The sequence below is a fragment of the Chionomys nivalis genome, chromosome 2 (genome assembly GCF_950005125.1).
Source record: "Chionomys nivalis chromosome 2, mChiNiv1.1, whole genome shotgun sequence".
NCBI lineage: Eukaryota > Metazoa > Chordata > Mammalia > Rodentia > Cricetidae > Chionomys > Chionomys nivalis.
This window is the reverse complement of record NC_080087.1, coordinates 70,974,044-70,994,683: the sequence shown is the minus strand read 5'-3', so window position 1 is coordinate 70,994,683 and position 20,640 is coordinate 70,974,044. Positions and strand designations below refer to the sequence as shown.

Genomic DNA, 20,640 nt, shown 5'->3' with positions numbered 1-20,640 from the left:
GTAGAGGTGGAAGGTTCAACAGTTTGAGGTCATCCTTAGCTATATAACAAGTTAGAAAACTCAAGGCCAGCCTGGGCTACATGAACCCCTTGTTTAAAAACAAGCAGATCACAACAATAAGACCTAGAAGGCTACAGAGAAAGCAGCAGACTATATTGTAATTCAGGCTCAGATTTTGAAAAAAGAAAACTCTATATTCTAAACCTTATCTTTCTTAATTTATTCTTTCACAAATTCTTATACTTACAAATAAATATATATTTATAAACATACCATATGTAAATACTCAAATATACAATGTATTTTGATCATAATTCTGTCAACCATCTTTTTTATTTATCTTAAATTGTTTTTATTGAGCTATATAATTCTCTCTGCTCTCCTCCCTTTCTCTCCTCTCTCCTTCTACCCTCTCCGATGGTCCCCATGCTCCCAATTTACTCAGGAGATCTCGCCTTTTTCTACTTCTCATTTATATTAGATCCATGTATGTCTCCCTTAGGGTCCTCTTGTTGTTCTAGGTTCTCTGGGATTTTGAATTGTAGGCTGGTTTTTCTTTGTTTTATTCTAAAAGCTACTTATGAGTGAGTACATATTTTATTTGTCTTTCTGGGTCTAGATTACCTCACTCAGTATGACGTTTTCTAGCTCCATCCATTTGCCCACAAATTTCAAGATGTCGTTAATTATTTCTGCTGTGTGGTACTCCATTCTGTAAATGTACCACATTTTCCTTACCCAAGACAAGGGGCATTTAGGTTGTTTCCAGGTTCTGGGTGTGACAAACAATGCTGCTTTGAACATAATTGAGCACATGCCCTTGTGGCATGATTGAACATCCTTTGAATATATACCCAAAAGTGGTATTACTGGGTCTTGAGGAAGGTTGTTTCCTAATTTTCTGAAAAACCACCACACTGACATTCAAAGGGGTTGTACCAGCTTGCACTCCCACCAGCAATGTAGAAGTGTTCCCTTTCGCCCACAACCTTTCCAGCATAAGTTGTCATCAGTGTTTTTGATCTTGGCCATTCTTACAGGTTTAAGATGGAATCTCATAAAAGTGAGAAGGGGAGGATGGGGGGAACTTGGGGAATTGGGACGGTAGGGATAAAGGAAGGATGGATATGGGAGCAGGGAAGCATATATCTTAATTAAGGGAGCCATCTTAGGGTTGGCAAGAGACTTGAACCTAGAGGGGCTCCCAGGTGCCCAGGGGGATGTCCCCAGTTAGTTCCTTGGGCAGCTGAGGATAGGGAACCTGAAATGGCCCTATCCTATAGCCATACTGATGAATATCTTGCATATCACCATAGAACCTTCATCTGGCGATGGATGAAGATAGAGACAGAGACCCACATTGGAGCACCGGAATGAGCTCCCAAGGTCCCAATGAGGAGCAGAAGGAGGGAGAACATGAGCAAGGAAGTCAGGACGGCGAGGGGTGCACCCACCCACTGAGACAGTGGGGCTGATCTATTGGGAGCTCACCAAGGCCAGCTGGACTGTGACTGAAAAAGCATGGGATAAAACCGGACTCTCCGAACACGGTAGACAATGAGGGCTGATGAGAAGCCAAGGACAATGGCACTGGGTTTTGATCCTACTTCATATACTGGCTTTGTGGGAGCCTAGCCAGTTTGGATGCTCACCTTCCTAGACCTAGATGGAGGGGGGAGGACCTTGGACTTTTCACAGTGCAGGGAACCCTGACTGCTCTTCGGACTGGAGAGGGAGGGGGAAAGGAGTGGGGGGAGGGGGAGAGGAATGGGAGGAGGAGGAGGGAAATGGAAGGCTGGGAGGAGGCGGAAATTTTTTTTTAATAAAAAAAAGAAAAAAGGGAAAAAAAGACTGGTGGGGGAGGGAGGAAGGGTGAGTAAGAAAGCAGAAGGGAAGTGGGAGGAAAGGAGGAAGTGGAAATTTTGAATGGTATTATTTAATAATTAATAATAATTTAATTAAAAATTATTTGAAAAAAATTTTTAAAAAGATGGAATCTCGGAGTTGTTTTAATTTGCATTTCTCTGATGACTAGGATGTTGAGCTTTTCCTTAAGTGCCTTTCAGTCATTAGATTCCTCTGTTGAGAGTTCTCTGTTTAGGTCTGTATCCCATTTTTTATTAGATCATTTGTTGTTTTGATGACCAATTTCTTGAGTTCTTTGTACATTTTAGAGATCAGCCATCTGTCTGACATGGAGTTGATGAAAATCTTTTCCCATTCTGTCATTTTGTCTTGTTGACCATGTCCTTTGCTTTACAGAAGCTTCTCAGTGTCTGCTTCTCTCAGTGTCTGTGCTACTGGGGTTATTTAGGAAGTGATCTCCTGTACCAATGTGTTCTGTTGTAGTTCCCACTTTCTCTTCAATGAGGTTCAGTGTGGTTGGCTTTATGTTGAGGTCTTTGATCCATTTGGACTTGAGTTTTATGCATGGCAATAGATATGAATATATTTTCATTCTTCTACATGCTAATATACAGTTATGCCAGCACCATTTGTTGGGTATGCATTCTTTTTTCCATCTTATATTTTTTGCTTCTTTGTCAAAAATCAGATGTTTGTAGATGTATGGATTAATATCCGAGTCTTTGATTCAGTTCCATTGGTCCAACCATCTTTTTAAAACTTATTTTATACATTTTAAATTAAAATGTAATTATATAACTTCCCCTTTCCCTTTCTTTCTCCCTACAGAAGCTCCCATGTCCCCATCCTCAAATTTATATCCTGTTTTCTTTATTGTTCTATATAATGTATTTTGATATATATATGTATATATATGTACATACATGTTATACACACAGAGATGACAGAGATAGATAGATGATAGATAATAGATGGATAGATGATAGATAGATAGATAGATAGATAGATAGATAGATAGATAGATAGATAGATAGAGATAGATAGATAGATAGATAGATAGATAGATAGATAGATAGATAGATGATACCAATAAGTAAGTGCAATCTGCTGAGTCTGTTTTGTTGTGTTTATAATCATACAATGGGGCTGACCACATTGTATTAGATAACTGTAGGGAGGAAGCCCTAAGTTAGTGAAGTCCTGAGTGAATAAATGTATGCTGTTGACATAGGCATGGCGATTTCAAGTACCTCAGAGTCTCAGACTGATTAACGAATGGCAACCACCCCCTGCAATCCCTTTCCTGAAGGGGGAGGCTCAGGAACATGGCAAAGCCTTTCTCTGGTCCAAGTGTGGATATTGACTGTGTATGCAGAAGATGTCCACCAAAGTTTTCTTTGCCTAGATGTTTATGACCTTAAGAATGCTCCCCTCCAGAGACTACCCCTACCAAGACCAGATAAATCTGTCTCCTTGATCCATCTATATAATACAAATCCTGCCTCCTTAACTGTTCAACTGTATGCAATAACTCTAGTTCTCAAATCAACTCTACCTAGTAAACATACTTATCTTTCAAGGTGCTCAGGTTTCTCCATAGAAGAGCCCCACCACCCAATGCCAGTTTTTCTGCATAGCCCTTGTATCTGTCTATCTTTCTTCATTTCTTTATTCATCCTAACCAAGTCTGTTCCTGGAGCTATGCTAGATGCATCAAATAAACAATTAATGGGCACATCCCTGGATAATTCTCTTCCTCTCAGCAGTCATTAGTTGCCTATAGCTCTTTGCCTGGGGACAGGATCCTGTGAGAATTTTTTCTCTTCCTTATTGGTGTGTCTATTGATAATGTGATCATTCAGTTCTTCTTTATGTAGTCATTTCTAACAGAGATGATCTCACAGCAGACTTCCTAGTATTCTGCTTTTTACATGTTCCCTACCCCTCTTCTGTGATGTTTCCTGAGTCATAGATGCAAGGACTGTGGTGTAGATCTATCTACTGGAACCGGAATCTTCACCATCCATTGATCTCTGCAGTGCGTTCAGATATGGTTTTCTGTAATAGTCTCTATTTGCTGTAAGTAAAATCTTCTTTGATGATAGGTGATGACTACAATTATATATGGGTATAAGGTTAATATTTTAGAATATAATTAGGAATTATGCTGACCTAGAAAAATGGCAGTAGTATAGCTAAGATTCATAACCTCACAAACTCCAGGTAGTTGGCTAGGATTCTAGTGCCAGACATCTTTTCCTATCTGTTGAGTAGACTTTAAGTCCAATTAGGCATCTGTGGGTTACTACCAACATGTGAGTGCCACTATTGCACCTTTATGGATATCTTGCCATGTTGATCCCTGTTGTGATTCATAGGTGTCACAGTTAGTAAGGGCTATTAATTGTTTCTCTCCCTTGGAAGCTTGCATGATACTTTCTGGAACTATTGGTAGCTAGACCTCAGGAAGGGAGCTCTTGTGTGTGACATAGCTTGAATCATTAAAGTACCATGTCCTAAGTGTACAATGTCTTCCCCAATAAATAAGGACTAACCAGGGAAATCAGGACAGGACCTCAGGGCAGGAAACTGGAGGCAGAAATTGGATCAGAAGTCATAGAGGAATGTTGCTGACTAGCTTTGTTCCTCATGACTTATTCAGCCTGCTAAAACCATCAGTAATAAGATGGACCCTCCCATATCGATCATTAATCAAAAGAAATGCCGCAGACTTTCCTACAGCCCAACCTTACATATTTTCTCAGTTAAGATTCCCTCTTCACAGCCGGGCAGTGGTGGCGCATGCCTTTCATCCCAGCACTCGAGAGGCAGAGGCAGGTGGATCTCTGGGAGTTCGAGGCCAGCCTGGTCTACAAGAGCTAGTTCCAGGACAGGCACCAAAGCTACAGAGAAACCCTGTCTCAAAGAACCAAAAAAAAAAATCCCTCTTCACAAATATATCTAAGTTTGTGTTAAGTTGACAAAAAGACAACCAACACAACTCCACACATATACACAGCAAACACCAACCGCCTCTAGCTCTTTAGAAAGGAGTAGAACCTCTTGAGTCCCTCCCCAATCAATGATGAATGCCCTCAGGATCAATCCTGTGCAGGTCCTGTATGAATAACAATAGATGCTGTGAATTCGTGAGCACAATGACCATGTTGTGTCCAGAAAACATCCTTTTACAACATAACCCCCCATATTCAAATTTTAACATCCTTCTATGATGTCCCTGAGCCTAGCAGGGAGTGATAGAGATGTTCCATTTAGGACTAAGCACCACCATCACTTATTCTCAGTATTTTGATCAGTTGTGATCAAAACAGTTGTCTGCATTAACTCTTGCCTGAATAACCTTCTTTGATAAAGGTTGAGAGCACATTAATGAATAGTTATAAAATATGGATATAAGAAGAGATTTTTGACATATCCATTTAGCAAAACAATATAACACATGCTTCACTAAGGCTTATGACCTCCCTACCTGTTATCTACCAATTAGATAGATAACCCAATTATTCTAAAGTTAAATTTTTGTTTCATCAATTCACTTAAATCTCCTCAGCCTCAGTTTCTTCATGTATAAGTGCCATAAAAAATAGTACCTAGTTCACAGAGCTAATGAGCAAGCAGTGCAATTCTTCAGAGCTCAGAAAAACAGAATTGAAGAGTAATGGCTATTTTAGTTCTTTTTATAATTTGGATGAAATATCTGTATGGGCTCCCAATTCTCCTGCATGAATTCTTCCTCTTTGTGGCACTAAACTTCCTCCACTCTCCTCCCAGGAGGATACACCTGAGTGCAAATGCTCCTTAATGACTGCTGCCTACTGTACCTGCATAAAGTTTTACTCTGTGTGATGTCACAAGGCAGAACAGTTGTCAGGGAGAAATAGTATCTTCAGAAATCAAGGTTCTCCTGGTTGAAGACCATGCATGCAATTGAAACCACACACGCACACACACACACACGCACACACACACACACATTGCCCATTTCACTCCTACTTCTCACATCTGTCTGCAAGGCCAAGGTAATCTGCTTCTCTGAAGTGACTACTTAATTCTTTTACCATTTGAACATTTATCTGAAATTGCAACCTCCTCTTCCTGTGGTCCTGCTTCACATTCAACCCTACTTTTTCCTTCCCATACACAACAGAAGCAGACAGGAGCAACTCATGAGTCTTGATCTAATGAGGTCAGGCTTCACAAAGTCTAATCAAGAACTTGGTGCAAACTGGGGTATAGCTAAGTGGTAGAATATTTGCCCACCATAAAGGCTCTGGGTTTGATTCCTAGAACCATAAAAGCAAACCGAACAATCTACTTATGTTATGGTATGCCTCCAAATATCCACAGCATGATAACTGTTAATATGGTCAACAGCACAGGGCTAACAAAGTCCCTATTCTCATGGAGTTCACAACCTTGTGTACTATTGGGGAAGAGAGTCAACAATAAAGAACAAAAGAGTATGTTACTATGAAACATATTGCGCTATGAAACAATATTTGAGCATGGCAATGAGATGAAAGTGCATTGGCTGGAAGATCAGAGAGGGTTGCCAAATAACCTAGGATCTGGGGCCCAAATAAGAAGGCAAAGATCCAGCCTCACCAGGTAGTCAATCACTCAGAGCGAAAATATATGCATCTGCTCTTCACCACCTCCTGCATATTCATGTTTCTGCTTGATTTTCCTTCTTCCTAAAGAATCATCTTGCTTTATTTCAGTGCAGATCCCCTTTGATTCACCTGGATATTTCATCACTTCCAGAAAGATGTTATTTTTCAAGGCAGGATTTTCCATTTGAGATTCTCCTGCCTCTGTCTAGAAGAGTAGAATTATGAGGCAGACATCATACCTCAAAACTATGAAGGACGTTCCTAATGAGCAAAGAATGATCAGTTGGGACTGGAGTAGTAACTTGGAAATTAGGAACATTTTCTGCTCTTCCAGAGGACCGGAGTCTGGTCCCCAGGTCTCACGTGGTGGCTCACAATCATCCATAACTTCAGATCTCAGTATCAGAGAATCAGGCACCTTCTTCTGACTTCCTCGGGCAAGTATGTGATGCCCATACAAAGATACGAAAAATGAATCTTTTAAAATATTATTCTTAAATTGTATAGATCTTTGATGTTAAAAAATGACATTTACTTTCAGCACTTTGAGGCGTCTCTTCTGGAGGTACTCACACTGGGGATTGAACCCAAGGACCTCATGAAAGCTAGTAAGCATGTGGCCATTGACCTATATCCCAGTCCTTTGAATAGTTTGTTTTAGTGTGCATGCTCATGTGTGTATGCATGTGTATGTCCGTGTATGCACATGCACGTATATGTAGAAGCAACTTCGTGTCTCCTTCAATAATTCTCCACTTCTTTAACAGGACAAAGTTTGTTGAGTATATTGCAATGGGGCAGAAGATTGACAGTAGTTACAGTATCACCTGCAGCCTCCATCTTATTATGTAAGACAGAGTCTCTCACCGATCCTAGAAGTTGCAAATATGACCACATTGGTTGGCCAGCAGACCCCAAGGAACCTCATGTTTCCATTCCCGGTTCTGGGATTATAGTCACACACCATTGCACTCAGATTTTCACATGGGTTCTGGTGATCTGAACTCAGGTCCTTATGTTTGTGCAGCAAGCACTTTAACATCTCCAGCTTGAAGACATTTCCAGTCATCTCATCAAATGTTGTGGGACACATATTTCTAAATTCAGGTTTAAGTGTTCTCTTCAGATTCCCTTTATTTTGAGGAAGTCAAACATGTTCAGGGCTCAACCTCATCTCAAAGTTACTATTACTGCTTTCTATGATTCTTGATTCCAACGACATGAAATACTCTCCTTCCTAATATTCCGCCCCCATAAGTGATGTCAGCTTTTTGTGTCACATGTAGAAGGCTACCAGCTTCTGCTTCACCAGCTCTCCTATCTCCTACTTTCTGACCTGGCCAGCCATCCTATAGAATTTCATCTTTCTTTGTGGGAGCTCTTCTCTCCTGTCCCTGGTGCTGTATCTCTAATATACACTGATCATTTTCTCTCTGTGAACTCATTACTTACTTTTAATTTTTTTTGCTTGCTTTTTATGACAGGGTTTCTTTGTGTAGCTTTGGAGCCTGTCCTGGAACTTGCTCTGTAGACCAGGTTGGCCTTGAACTCAGAGATACACCTGTCTCGCCTCCTGAGTTCTGGGATTTAAGGTGTGCATCACCACTGCCTGGCTAATTTTATTTTTTTTTTTAATTGGTATGTCTGCATATATTTGAAGGTCAGTGGACAACTTGTGTGAGTTAACTCTCTCCTTCCACCATACCAATCCCACATAGTGAACTTCAGCCATCACATTTGGTGGCAAGCACCTTTATGTGCTGAGTTTTCCCACCAGTCCACCACTCCCTTTTCCCATTATTTCCTTTACCAAGTTTTCAGTGCAAGGGTGATGTTTAATGACAACTATGTTCCATGTCTCACCACATCTGCACCTACTTAGTAGATGCTCTGGCTCAGGTGAGCAGATGGTCTTACATGTTCCCTGAAACTGACAAAGAACTACACCTTTTTTGTGAAACATTTCTGCCAAAATCCTTCACTCTAGTTGGAGTGATCACAAAGGAAAGCAGTGCCCAATAAAGTGCAGTGGGGAATGAGGCAAAGATAAGGCTGGAGGCTGAAACTCCTGAAGGAATCATCTCCAGGGTGAACTGTGTTCAAAGATGGTGGAGTCCCCAAGCCTGGGACAAAACACAATGTTCTCTGTCCATTTGTTCCTCATTCTCTTTTGCTCCCAATCACTTCATCTCATTCTCTCTGCCCCTAACTTTCTCATTCTTCTCCTTAGGCTCACCACTTCTATGGCCTCTGCAGCATAGCATCCAGGAAGAGTCAAATGTTCAGCCAGGCAGTGGTGCATACACCTTTAATCCCAGCACTTGGGAGGCAGAGGCATGCGGATGTCTGAGTTTGAGGCCAGCCTGACCTACAGAGCTAGTTCCAGGACAGTTAGGGCTGTTACAAAGAGAAACCCAGCCTCAAAATACAAGAGTCAAATGTTCATGTTTTTTATCAAATGACACCTTGAATCTCAAATGGCCATGGACTCAACCCATCAACCAAAATCAACTTTGCTTCCTTTGCCTTGGGTATCTTGTCACAGCAATGGAAAGCTAACATCAGTTGATGAGAAGAGCAGGGGACGTTTCAACAGAAAGTAGAGGGACTATGGAGACTGAGGGCATATATGTCAGAGGAAGCCACAGGAATTTCAAGATCAAAACATAAGATTTATCAAAATGTGTTAGAACCAGAAATAATTGTGCTACAAATAATTCCAATGCAGAGGCAGGAAAGATTTGTAGATGATGAGCCTAAAGTACGGGACTATAGCTAGAAACAATGAGTATCCTGAGTCAAATCTGTGTTTTAGAGAGAATGGATAGAGCAGTCTAGATGATCTGGGGCAAAAATTAGAAGAAAAAAAGCAGTCAGTCACCTAGTGGGCACAGCTGAAACTGCAGGTAGGAAACTGAAACAGCAATTCACATAACTGAATGGAAACGGACTGGGCAGGGTTAAGTTGGGGAGGGGTGGAAGACAAGCCAAACAGGCAATGATCTGAACTCTAAATAAATAATCTGGAATCCAAATAAGAAAAAGGATTCTGGGAGTGTTGGGCTACCATAGCCTTGACACTCCAGCGCCATGTAAGCATACACAAGCATATGTAAGGAGTGATAGAGAATTCTTCCAGGGGTGAGACAGTAGGCTGGGAACTTTGGATGAGGTGCTGAAGAACAGAACCTAGACCTTGTACCTGAACAAGCTAAGCAAGACCTCTATCCTGTAGTACCCTCTTAGCCCTAGAACTTTCTTTTGACTCCAGTGTAGACTCACCATAGAAAACCCATTTAAAAACACTTTTAAGAGATAATAAAGCTTCTAAAATAAGATGCCAGAGTGCTTATTGATTATTGCATACACCACAAGGAATTCCTTGGGAGTCCATAAATCTGAGAAACGGGGCTTCTTTTGGAGTATTAAATTGTAAGATCCGTATCATTTTGGCAGTATGATTCTAAATATATTTTTTCACTCTCTTACATAGGCCATATTACTATTTTCTTCAAGAGTTATTGCAAAAGACCACAATAAAAAGCCATCAACTTTTTTCCCATAACATTTATTAAGTGACTATCAAACTCTGCAGAGGGCAAAAACGTTACACCCTAGTTGCCTAAAGCTGTAAGCGTCAGAAGTGAACACAGCATTTTAACACTAGTATGCCACCACCACTCCTCACCACCAGGAAGTCCTGGAGCCCTGAAGGCTAGATGAACCCTGTGTGCCCCAAATTTCTACCTAACACCCTTGAAGCATATCCATAAGTGACCCTTGCCTGAGTCCTTGAACTCCTTTTGTTCCTTTTCTCCTTTAAAAGGAACTTCCTCACTATAGGTAATGGACTCAAACAGAAATCTCATCCTGAATTCTCCCTCCTATCAAGTGATGAGAAAAAGGCTAACAATGAACTCCGAGGGAACTTTGAAGACTGGGATGCCGATGGAACTACTTTCCAAGACGTCAAAGAACAAATACCCTTGCCTCTGCTTTATTAGAATTTCTGAAGCCACATAAGACAGTCCTTACACTTGCTCAAGTTCACACTGCCCTGCTGTCTGTAACCCTCAAAGCTGTGAGCAGTGGAATTCTATGGAACCCAGGATCCAGTGGTTTCCCATGTCCTTCTCGGAGTTGTTCATATTTCAAAGGAATTTTGATTCACATGTTAGCGAAAATCCAGGACACAGGAAGCAGGAAACTTCATTTTTCATTACTGAGGATTTTCTTGAATTTTATTATCAAATATTTATTATAAAAACAATGAACAAAAGTAAGAAAACACAGTAGTTAAAAACACAGACTCTGGAACCAAACGATTTCAACTGTACACTTTACTGTGTCCCTTGGGTAAGTGACTCAACATCTCTGCTTCTATCTATCCATTTGTAAAACTGGGATAGCGACAAAGCCTACTTTACAGAGTTATGGGAATTGAACAAACAAGTTAATATTTTTAAAAATGTTTAAAAAAACCAAGCACATCCCAGCACTCGGGAGGCAGAGGCAGGCGGATCTCTGTGAGTTCGAGACCAGCCTGGTCTACAGAGCTAGTTCCAGGACAGGCTCCAAAGCCACAGAGAAACCCTGTCTCGAAAAACCAAAAAAAAAAAAAAAAAACAAAAAAAACAAAAAAAAAACCATGCACATGGTGAGTGCTTATGTATTTGTAAAAGAAAAACAAAAACTGGATTAATGTCTCCAATAATCTAAGAGGTCTTTATTCAAACACATTTTTAGATGTTACAATAGATGTTTATAAATGATTGCACCCTTATGGTTGTTCATTCTGTTATGTATATCTCCAGTGTCCACAATTATAATTTATAGTGATTGCCTAAAAGAATTATAAACTAACTGCCCAGCAATTCATTGATAAGTACCAATGGACACTGACACACTAGATTATTAACTATCACTTTGTTTCAAAACTCAGTCTCATATTTCTAGGCAACAGCATTTCTATCTTCTAACCTCAGTGATCTCCTTTACTAATCTTTTCTAAAGAAGTTAACCTGGATCAACAGTAAATACCCCACTCAATACTGCACTAGTTTTTTTTTCTTAAATTCAGATTTAGTATTCGACATTCTATCACTTAAACAGCACCTAGCCCCTCCCCTTGTAATAGCAAAACCTGTTTCTATAATTATGCACAAAATGTTAACGTAAAGATTTCCATCTAGTAGTCCAGGCAGTGTCTTTCAAGCCAAAACACTCTTCATGGCACAAGACTTTCCCCATGATAATGTACACCAATCTACCAATAAGAGCTCTTGATGGAATGACTCATTCCCCAATCATGTTCCTCAAATATGGACTCCTTGTGGATCATACGAGAAGCTTGGGAGCTGTTTTCGATAATTCCCTGACACTGAACAGGGGCTACATAACTGCCAAAGGGTTTCCCCAGTCTTCTCACTGCTGTCACTCATGAGGTTTCTTCTAAAAAGAGACTTCCTGTTGTATAATAAAGACAGTCTTACTGAATTTTTGATGAAAAACTTCCCTCTCGGTAATACTTGTAGGCTTTTTTCTCCCACTGTTGTATGTTTTTATTGTATGTGGTCAAACACAATAAAAGAAAAGTCTCTGACCAATTTAGTTACAGTTTCTCTTCATTATGACTTCTCTGATGTTGAATTAAGGCTGAATGACCACTAAAGGCTCTTCCACACTGATTGCATATAAAGCGTTTCTCTCCGCTATGCATTCTCTGATGGATAATTAGGGAAGAATTCTTACAAAAAGCTTTTTCACAGTGATTACATTTGTAGGGTTTCTCTCCAGTATGGTTTCTCAAGTGTACAATAAGGGAAGAACTCTCATTAAATGCCTTCCCGCATTCATTACACCTGTATGGTTTCTCTCCAGTATGAGTTCTCCGGTGTGCAATAAGGTGAGAGCTACAATTAAAGGATCTTTCACATTGATTACATTTATAGGGTTTCTCTCCAGTATGAATTCTCCGATGGGCAACAAGGTGACAGCTCTGACTGAAGGACTTTCCACATTTATTGCATTCATAGGGCTTTTCTCCGGTATGAGTCCTTTGGTGCCTCACAAGATGAGCCATCTGGCTACAGGATTTTCCACATTTATTACATTCATAGGGTTTAATTCCAGAATGAATAATTTCATGTTTAGTAAGGGCTGAGCGTTCTCTGAAAGCTTTGCCACATTCTTGACAGTTATAGGGTTTCTCTCCTGTGTGAGTTCTCTGGTGAGCAATAAGATGGGAACTCCAACTGAAGGACTTTCCACACTCAGTACATTTATATGGTTTTGCTCCAGAGTGAGTTCGTTCATGTTTACTAAGGGCTGAATAATCCCTAAAAGCTTTCTCACACTCATCACACTTAAAGGGTTTCTCTCCAGTATGCATTCGCATATGGGCAATTAGATGGGAACTCCAGCTAAAAGACTTCCCACATTCAGTACACTCAAAAGGTTTCTCTCCAGTATGAGTTCTCTGATGTCCAATAAGATGGGAGTTCCAGTTGAAAGATTTCCCACATTCATTACATACATAAGGTTTTTCTCCTGTATGAATCCTTGTGTGGACAATAAGATGAGAATTCCAACTGAAGGCTTTCCCACATTTGTTACATTCATAGGGCTTTATTCCAGTGTGAGTCCGCTCATGTTTAGTAAGGGCTGAACGGTTCCTAAAAACTTTTCCACATTTATCACATTCATAGGGTTTCTCTCCAGTATGAGTTTTCTTATGCTGAATAAGGTAAGAGCTCCAAATAAAAGATGCTCCACATTTGTTATATTCGTAGGGCTTCTCTGCAGTGTAAGTGCTTGTATGTTGAGCAAGTAGTGAGTCATACCCGAACACTTTCTCCCACTCGTTGTATTTATATGCTTTTTCAACACTACCAATTTTTTGATGCTCCATGAAAGATGAGAAGTAAAAGATATTCTCATATTCTTTATAGTCATACGGGTTTCCTCTGATTTGAAGCCTTGGGTGTTCATTAAGTGATGGGCTCTGGTTAAAGATTTGGTGGCATTCCTTATATTCATAGAGCTTTTTTCCTGAATGTATTCCTTCATGATCACCAAAATGTATAATCTGATTAAAAGATTTCACAGCATCAGTATATTTCAACAGATTATCTCCAGTTTGCATTCCTGCAGGGTAAACAGACTGAAGAGACTGGCAGAAGGCTTTGTCATGATCATTATTTTCACAGGTAACCTTATCTGCATACATTATAGCTGAATTACATCTCCAACCTTCAAGATGTGCATCAGGTTTATAGAAATGTTCTAATTGAGAAACTCTCTGAGATGGAACCAAGTTTAAGCTTTTGCTGTACTCTGTGCCAAGTTCACAGAATTCAGAACGTCGTTGAGAAAGTACTTGTTTTTGCATGAAGACCATTTGTCTCATACCTGTACTCTGATTCATGTGATACATTTCTAATTGGTCTTTACATCCCAAAACTCCTAGCCTGGAGAGCCAAGGATCATTCCATATATATCTTTCTAATGCCATCCCACTGGATTGTTCTTCTGCAAAAATACTCTGTGCTGGAACCAATGTTTTGCTTTCAACATTTCTCATCCACTCTGAAACAGAAGCAGGAGAAGCTGTGAGTGCATAAAGACCTTGGGATTCACTGAAGAGATTATTCACACTATAGAAAAGGCTACAGCATATTTCATTTTCAAGTACAGACATTAAAGACAGAGAAATATCATAATAGAGAATAGTGAAAAGTAAACAATTGGTAACTACAAAAGAAAGCACATAATCACACTAATAAAACCACTGAGGAGTGGTCTCACATGAAAAGTAACATTTACAGGAAAAAGTAAACTTTGCAGGACTGAGCTACTTAAGCCATGTACATTATCAAACTAGCTTACTTCATGGCTCAACCTTAGCCCACTCCTGAGAATTTGAGACTATGAAATATCATCAATGTTATTACAGCTTTTCATGCTCAGAAACTTGAAGCAAACTATACCAATTTCTCTAGACAGCTTGGAACCGATGTAATTTCTAGTGAAGATGTGCTTTCTTTCTAGGGAATCTGATGTATGGGGAATCTCAGTCATGGTACTACTGCCTATATGACCAACTTCAAATAAGCACACTGAATACTGGATTAAACTCACCTGTGGTTCCTACTACACAATGTCACAGACCATCACAATTTCTTGCTAGATTTATACAACTCCATAGTGAAAATATCAGCAGAAACTTATATTTGGCTTCCTCTGGACTCTATAATATTACTTTCTATTCTTTTTACTGTAATAAACCATAATATTGATGGTAGTGAGTTTCAAATCCTGTAGGTCATCTTAGTGAATCAATGGCAGCCCTGGATACCCCTGACAAAAGGACAGTGAAGGAAGGGAGGGAGGGATGGAAGGAATGAGGAAAGGCTTAATAAATAAGTATGCAGGCCTTTGGCAAGTAAAATTTAATTCATTAAACAGAGTTACAATTTATTTCTGCATTATAATGTCTTCCTGCTTCCCATCTCAGTATTGGAAGGAGGCTATAAGAAAGTATCAACAAAAGATTTTAAGCCAGGATGTTATTTATAATAAACTACTACTACAATATGTGTTGTTCCAAAGTCCAGTCAAGATTTAAACACATAAGACTTAGCAGCTCAAAGGGAAATCTTATCATAGTATAAAGAATGTCCTAGAGAAGTAATTCCTGTGACCACTATGGAATCATTTTTACAGCAGTGACAAAAGAAATGGACTGGAAAAACAGCACAGCGAGTTAAAGTTTGAACATCTGTATTTAAATACTAGCTCTACCACTAATCATGAGCGAGCTTTTGTGATGGCTTAAGGCAAGTTTCTGAATCCAGCAAAATGCCTGCAAGTGTGTGTGTGTGTGTGTGTGTGTGTGTGTGTGTGTGAGTGAGTGTGTGTGTGATCAGCAATGTGTTGTCATGACTGGGTTATCAGAGTATCTGTTTTAATTCATATTTCTATTATAATAAATTATCACATAATTAGTGAATTACATAATACAGTTCTATTACCTTATAGTTCTAGAAGTCAGCAACCCAAAACAACCATTATTTTATCTGTCTAGGGTTCTCTGAAGATTCACAAGAAAGGCTTGTCTTTGATTAGCAAAATAGGGAAGCAAGTAGTCCTAACAATTTCTGGCAAGAAATTGATGTAGGGCATAGAGTGAGATCAACAATACAATAAACAAAAAGATAGAAAGGAAAAACTGAGCAACAACATGCTCACAGAGGCTTTAAGAGTGACAACTCTTTTGGTTGTGAGCCTAGCCTTTAATGACTGAGCCATCTCAGAGACAAATTCCTGAACAGGACACCAACAGTGCAGATACTAAGATCAACACTTAATAAATGGAATCTCATGAAACTGAAAAGTTTCTGTAAGGCAAAGGACACCATCAAAAGGAGAAAACAACAGCTTACAGAATGGGAAAAGATCTTCACCAACCCCACATCTAACAGAGGGTTAATTTCCAAAATACATAGGGAACTCAATAAACTAGACATCAACAAACCAAATAATCTAACTTTTAAAATTGGGTACAGATCTAAATAGAGAATTCTCAACAGAAGAATCTCAAATGGTTGACAAACCTTTAAGGTTATGTTCAACATCCTTGGCTATCAGGCAAATGCAAATCAAAATTACTCTGAGACTCCATCTTATACCTGTCTGAATAGCTAAGATCAAAAGCACAAGTAACAGTTCATGCTGTAGAGGACTTGGAGCAAGGGGAACCTCCTCCATTACTAGCAGGAGTGCAAACTTGTTGCACTTTGCAACTCAGTGTGGTGATTTCTCAAAGAACTGGGAATCAATCTACCAAAAGACCCAGCTATACTACTCTTAGGCATATAGCTAAAGGATGCTCAATTACACCACAAGGACACTTGCACAACTATGCTCACAGCAGCTTTACTTGTAATAGCCAGAACCTGGAAACAACCTAGATGCCCCGCAATGGAAGAATGGACAAAGAATGTGTGGTACATTACACAATGGAGTACTACACCACTGTTAAAAACAAGGACACCAGTAAATTTGAAGGCAAATGGATGGAATTAGAAACAAAAATAATCATCCTAAATTAGGTAACGCAGACCCAGAAAAACAAACATGGTATGTACTCACTCATGAGTGGATATTAGCTGTAAAATAAAGGATAACTATGCTACAATCCACAGACCCAGAGAGACTAGATGACAAGGAGGGTTCATGGGGTCAGGGAGGCACCTGGATCTACTTGGGAAAGGGAAGTAGAAGAGATTTCGTGAGTGGACTGTGGGCGGGTGAGGATGGGAACATGGAGTCTAGGAGAGAGGAGGTGGGGGGAACCCTGCAATACAGTAAATATGAATATGAAATAGATCACATAGCATATATGATAGGGTGTGGAGGGACGAAAGGGAAGGAGAATGGTGTAATTGTACAATAACCACAATAAAATAGCAAATTCATAGTGAGTAAATATGAATGCAGCAAAAAAAAATAGTAAAAAAGGAAAAAAGAGTAGAAAGTTATCTTGTATTGGGAAGTAATAGTAATGTAAGTAAAGAACAGTGAGTATACATAATTTTTCAACATACATTTTATAGAGCTTTGACTTTTTTGAATCACGTGAATATACTGCTTATACTCAAAAACTATTTTGTCTGCTGTTTTTTGTTTTGTTTTTGTTTTTGTTTTTGTTTTTTTGTTTTCTGAGACAGGGTTTCTCTGTGGGTTTGGAGCCTGTCCTGGAACTAGCTCTTGTAGACCAGGCTGGTCTCGAACTCACAGAGATCCGCCTGACTCTGCCTCCCAAGTGCTGGGATTAAAGGCGTGCGCCACCACCGCCCGGTTTGTCTGTTGTTTTTTAAGTGCCTGAAAGCATAGACTGCAATTTGGAAATCTAAAAAGTAAATGTTTAAGTAGATAAATAAATGAAAACTTAGAGAAGGTACAGCAAATATGAACAGCAAGCACAGAGCAGACAGAAGGGGGTGGGGGACTCGGCACACAACAGCAACCTCTTGAGACAGGCTCTGCTCTCAATCCGCAGTAGATGGAAAGGAAATAAGAGGAGGAAGAAGAAAGCTCCCTACAGGGGACTCTAACTGTACTAGAAAATAACCCCTCTACCCATAGCCCATTTATCAAAAAGGAGACCTTTGAGAAGTTCCTCATTCAATGCCAAGGCTTCACCTCACCTGGACAAGTACTTTGGGGATATGCTTGCTCCACTGACCAAGGCTCTTCTCCTTGTTCCAACAGGGAGATGACTTCAGGCTTAGCAATCTGATTCCCTACAGAGAGAAGAAAGACACGTAACTTTGGTGACAAAGCTTTGGAGTTGCCAAAGAACTCTCCCTTGCCTCTTCCTCCTGTGACTCCTCACTGGAGTGGAAGAAACACACCCTTCCCTCTTTGTATTCTCTAAGTATTAAGAATTTCATCCCTGAATTTCAAAGTCCAAGACCATCTCAGCCCTTCAGAGATACACCATACTACTTTCACAGAATAGCTGAAGATATTGCAGAGGAAATAGCTTTATTTATTTATGCAATTTCTGCCTTACCCACAGAGAGTAGGTGTCCATAGGTCTCCAGCATCACATCACGGTATAGGGTCCTCTGAACAAGGTCTAGCTTCCCCCATTCTTCTTGGGTAAAGGCCACAGCCACATCCTTGAAAGTCACTGGTTCCTGAAAGAACATATATGACCCTGCTCAGCCTGTGGCAAACCTTTCCAAATTTTCTAGGGATGGAATGAGGCTGACAGACTTTGAGGAGAGAAGACAGGATATTAAAAACTTACTAGATGTTATCAAGATTCTACCCAGATATGGTGACTAACTTTAAACCTAGCACTCAGAAGGCAGAGGCAGAAGGCTCTCTTTGAGTCCAAGACCAGCCTGGACTCATAGTGAGTTCTAGAACAACCTGTACTATGTAGAGAGAACATATCAAAAAAAAAAAAAAACTAAGTAGAAGCTTCTAGTTGATATGTGTCAAGTTTAACTGAGTACTGTCCAGGGCCCTGCATTTGGGATACGCTTGGAATATACCAGTTTCAGCTGCAGAAACCACAGCAAAAATGTGCTCATCAAAAATGTGTTCTTCAAAAAGCTCCAACCTAGAAGAAAACATGCACATACATTAAAGTGTCAAGAGCCAAAAGGGAAACCTGGAGACAGTAAAAGACATAGAGAATCTTCAATATATTCCCCAGTTTATTTATTAGAAACTAATTCTGATAAAAATGGCCAGTGTGAACAGGAATCCCACCTTGACAACACTCTATTCTCTCAATACATGACTATATCCTGAACCAGAGTACACAGAGGACGTCTGTGGGCCAGAGAACTTGTATTAAAAGAGTCTTTGCTCCAATATGTGGATCTGATACTTGGAAAGTGGAATCTATCATCTACTACCCTGACTACAGGAGAAAGTTTGCATTCACTGGTCACTTCCATCAAAGGGCTGGAACTAAGGGTAAGAAGGATGGCCCAGAGCAACCTGGGGGGAGGGAACTGGTTACTGGAGTAAAGAAAAAAGAGTTGAGTTAGAAAAATTCCAGACTGGCAGGCAGAGTCGCATCCACTATAATCCCAGTTTCTTGTCAGGGACTGAAGAGGATGAGTTGAGTTCCCTGGTTCAATGTGAGCCTGGGCAACATAGTGACAAAAATATAGAAACCGGGCATGGAACAGGCCTATAATCCAGGAACTCAGCATCAAGGAGAAAGAATCAGAGTTTGGAGCCTGGCTGGGTTACCCAATAAGAACTTGTTTCTAAGCAAACAAAAGCACAAAATCCAAAGGGGAAAAGGAAAACAGAAGATGGACACAATGTTAACCAAAGTCTGAGTTTTGCAATGATTATACCTTTATACTCCTTCTAAGAAATCGATGGGAGACTCCAGTGTCTGAGCGTCCTGAGAGTGGAACATGGGAGGCCTCCTCTGCAGGGCAGAGTGTATGAATGGTAGATCACAAACCTCATATCCTCTTCTCACTCCTCAGCCCCAACAACCTACCTACACACAAGGGCCAAATCCCTAACTGGAATGTGGGTTCCTGGTTACCTCTACCATTGATACACAATCAACCCTAAGACAAACTTGCTGGGCTGCTATGTGTATCCTGCACCAGATCCACTTTCCTGACCTTGACAGCTCCTGGCTTCTCTCTGACCTAGATACAGCTGCCCTCATAGTCCTCCTCTGGGTCTGTTTATCACCTCTTAGAAGCAACTTGTCATCTCTGATCTGAGCTAGCCCTTGCTGCCTTCTCTGCAATATACTGACTTTTTTTTATTCTGCCCAACAGAAATACACTCATTCTACCTTCATAAAATGATTCACTTAAGACAAAAACTAGTTTCTGTTGCAAAGACTGCCTTATGCTTCAAAACTCGACTCCTGTCTGATTCTGTCGCAAAGATTTCCTTATAACCCCAAAACCCAACTCCTACAGACACCCTGACACACTCACTGCTGCTGATCTATACTGAAGAATCTGGGGACAATGGCACACACTGGTGAATCTTTTCAGCAAGCTCTTATCAAGATCCCTGTTGCTTTGAAACTGGTAAGCCTGGATGTGGATTTCTGCCTCCACCTTCCTAACACAAAGCACCTAAAAGTGCTGACTGTACCATACCCCTTCCCAGAAACCCTCCCATCCTTGGTGACAAGGTCAATTCCCTACTTTTCTTGCTTCATGTCTTCCCAGATCTGTCGCCTTCAAATTTCCTGCAATCTGACAGAGAGGCATAAAAATCTAAGCACAGTGAACTTTCACAGGGCAGTCATGAAAGGGACAAGCTGAGAGGCTCCCCAGGCCATGTCTGTCTCATACCACCTCACCCATTTGGAGTAACAGCATGGGCCACATGGTGACCACCGCTATTTGACAAAATCCCAGCATTTCTACATTGCAGATGACAGTTCTCCATCACCTTTTTATTTTCATTTTCAAAGATTCTCATTATGTTTTACTAGAGTTTCCTTATGTCTGTTCCTTTGAGAAATTTTGTGTGGGTTTTGAAGAATGAAAATGTAAACAATGGCAGTCTCTTTAAACAAAATAATTCTTTGGGAAAAAAATCCCTGCCGCTGTGAAACCACATAGTG

The 20,640-nt window shown here is 40.2% G+C and overlaps 1 protein-coding gene across 2 annotated transcripts in view; it reads right to left on the bottom strand.

The window, feature by feature from the left end:
• Positions 1 to 11,155: 11,155 nt before the first annotated feature.
• The window catches only part of Znf606 (zinc finger protein 606), a 29,697-nt gene continuing 20,212 nt past the window's right edge, over positions 11,156 to 20,640 (bottom strand). For both annotated transcript variants that reach the window (XM_057762160.1, XM_057762161.1), the window contains 3 exons: positions 18,079 to 18,205; positions 17,711 to 17,806; positions 11,156 to 14,087 (listed from right to left, as the gene is read on the bottom strand). In XM_057762160.1, coding sequence (XP_057618143.1) covers positions 12,112 to 14,087; positions 17,711 to 17,806; positions 18,079 to 18,205 — 2,199 coding nt within the window. In that variant the 3' untranslated portion in view covers positions 11,156 to 12,111. The remainder of the gene's footprint in view (positions 14,088 to 17,710; positions 17,807 to 18,078; positions 18,206 to 20,640) is intronic.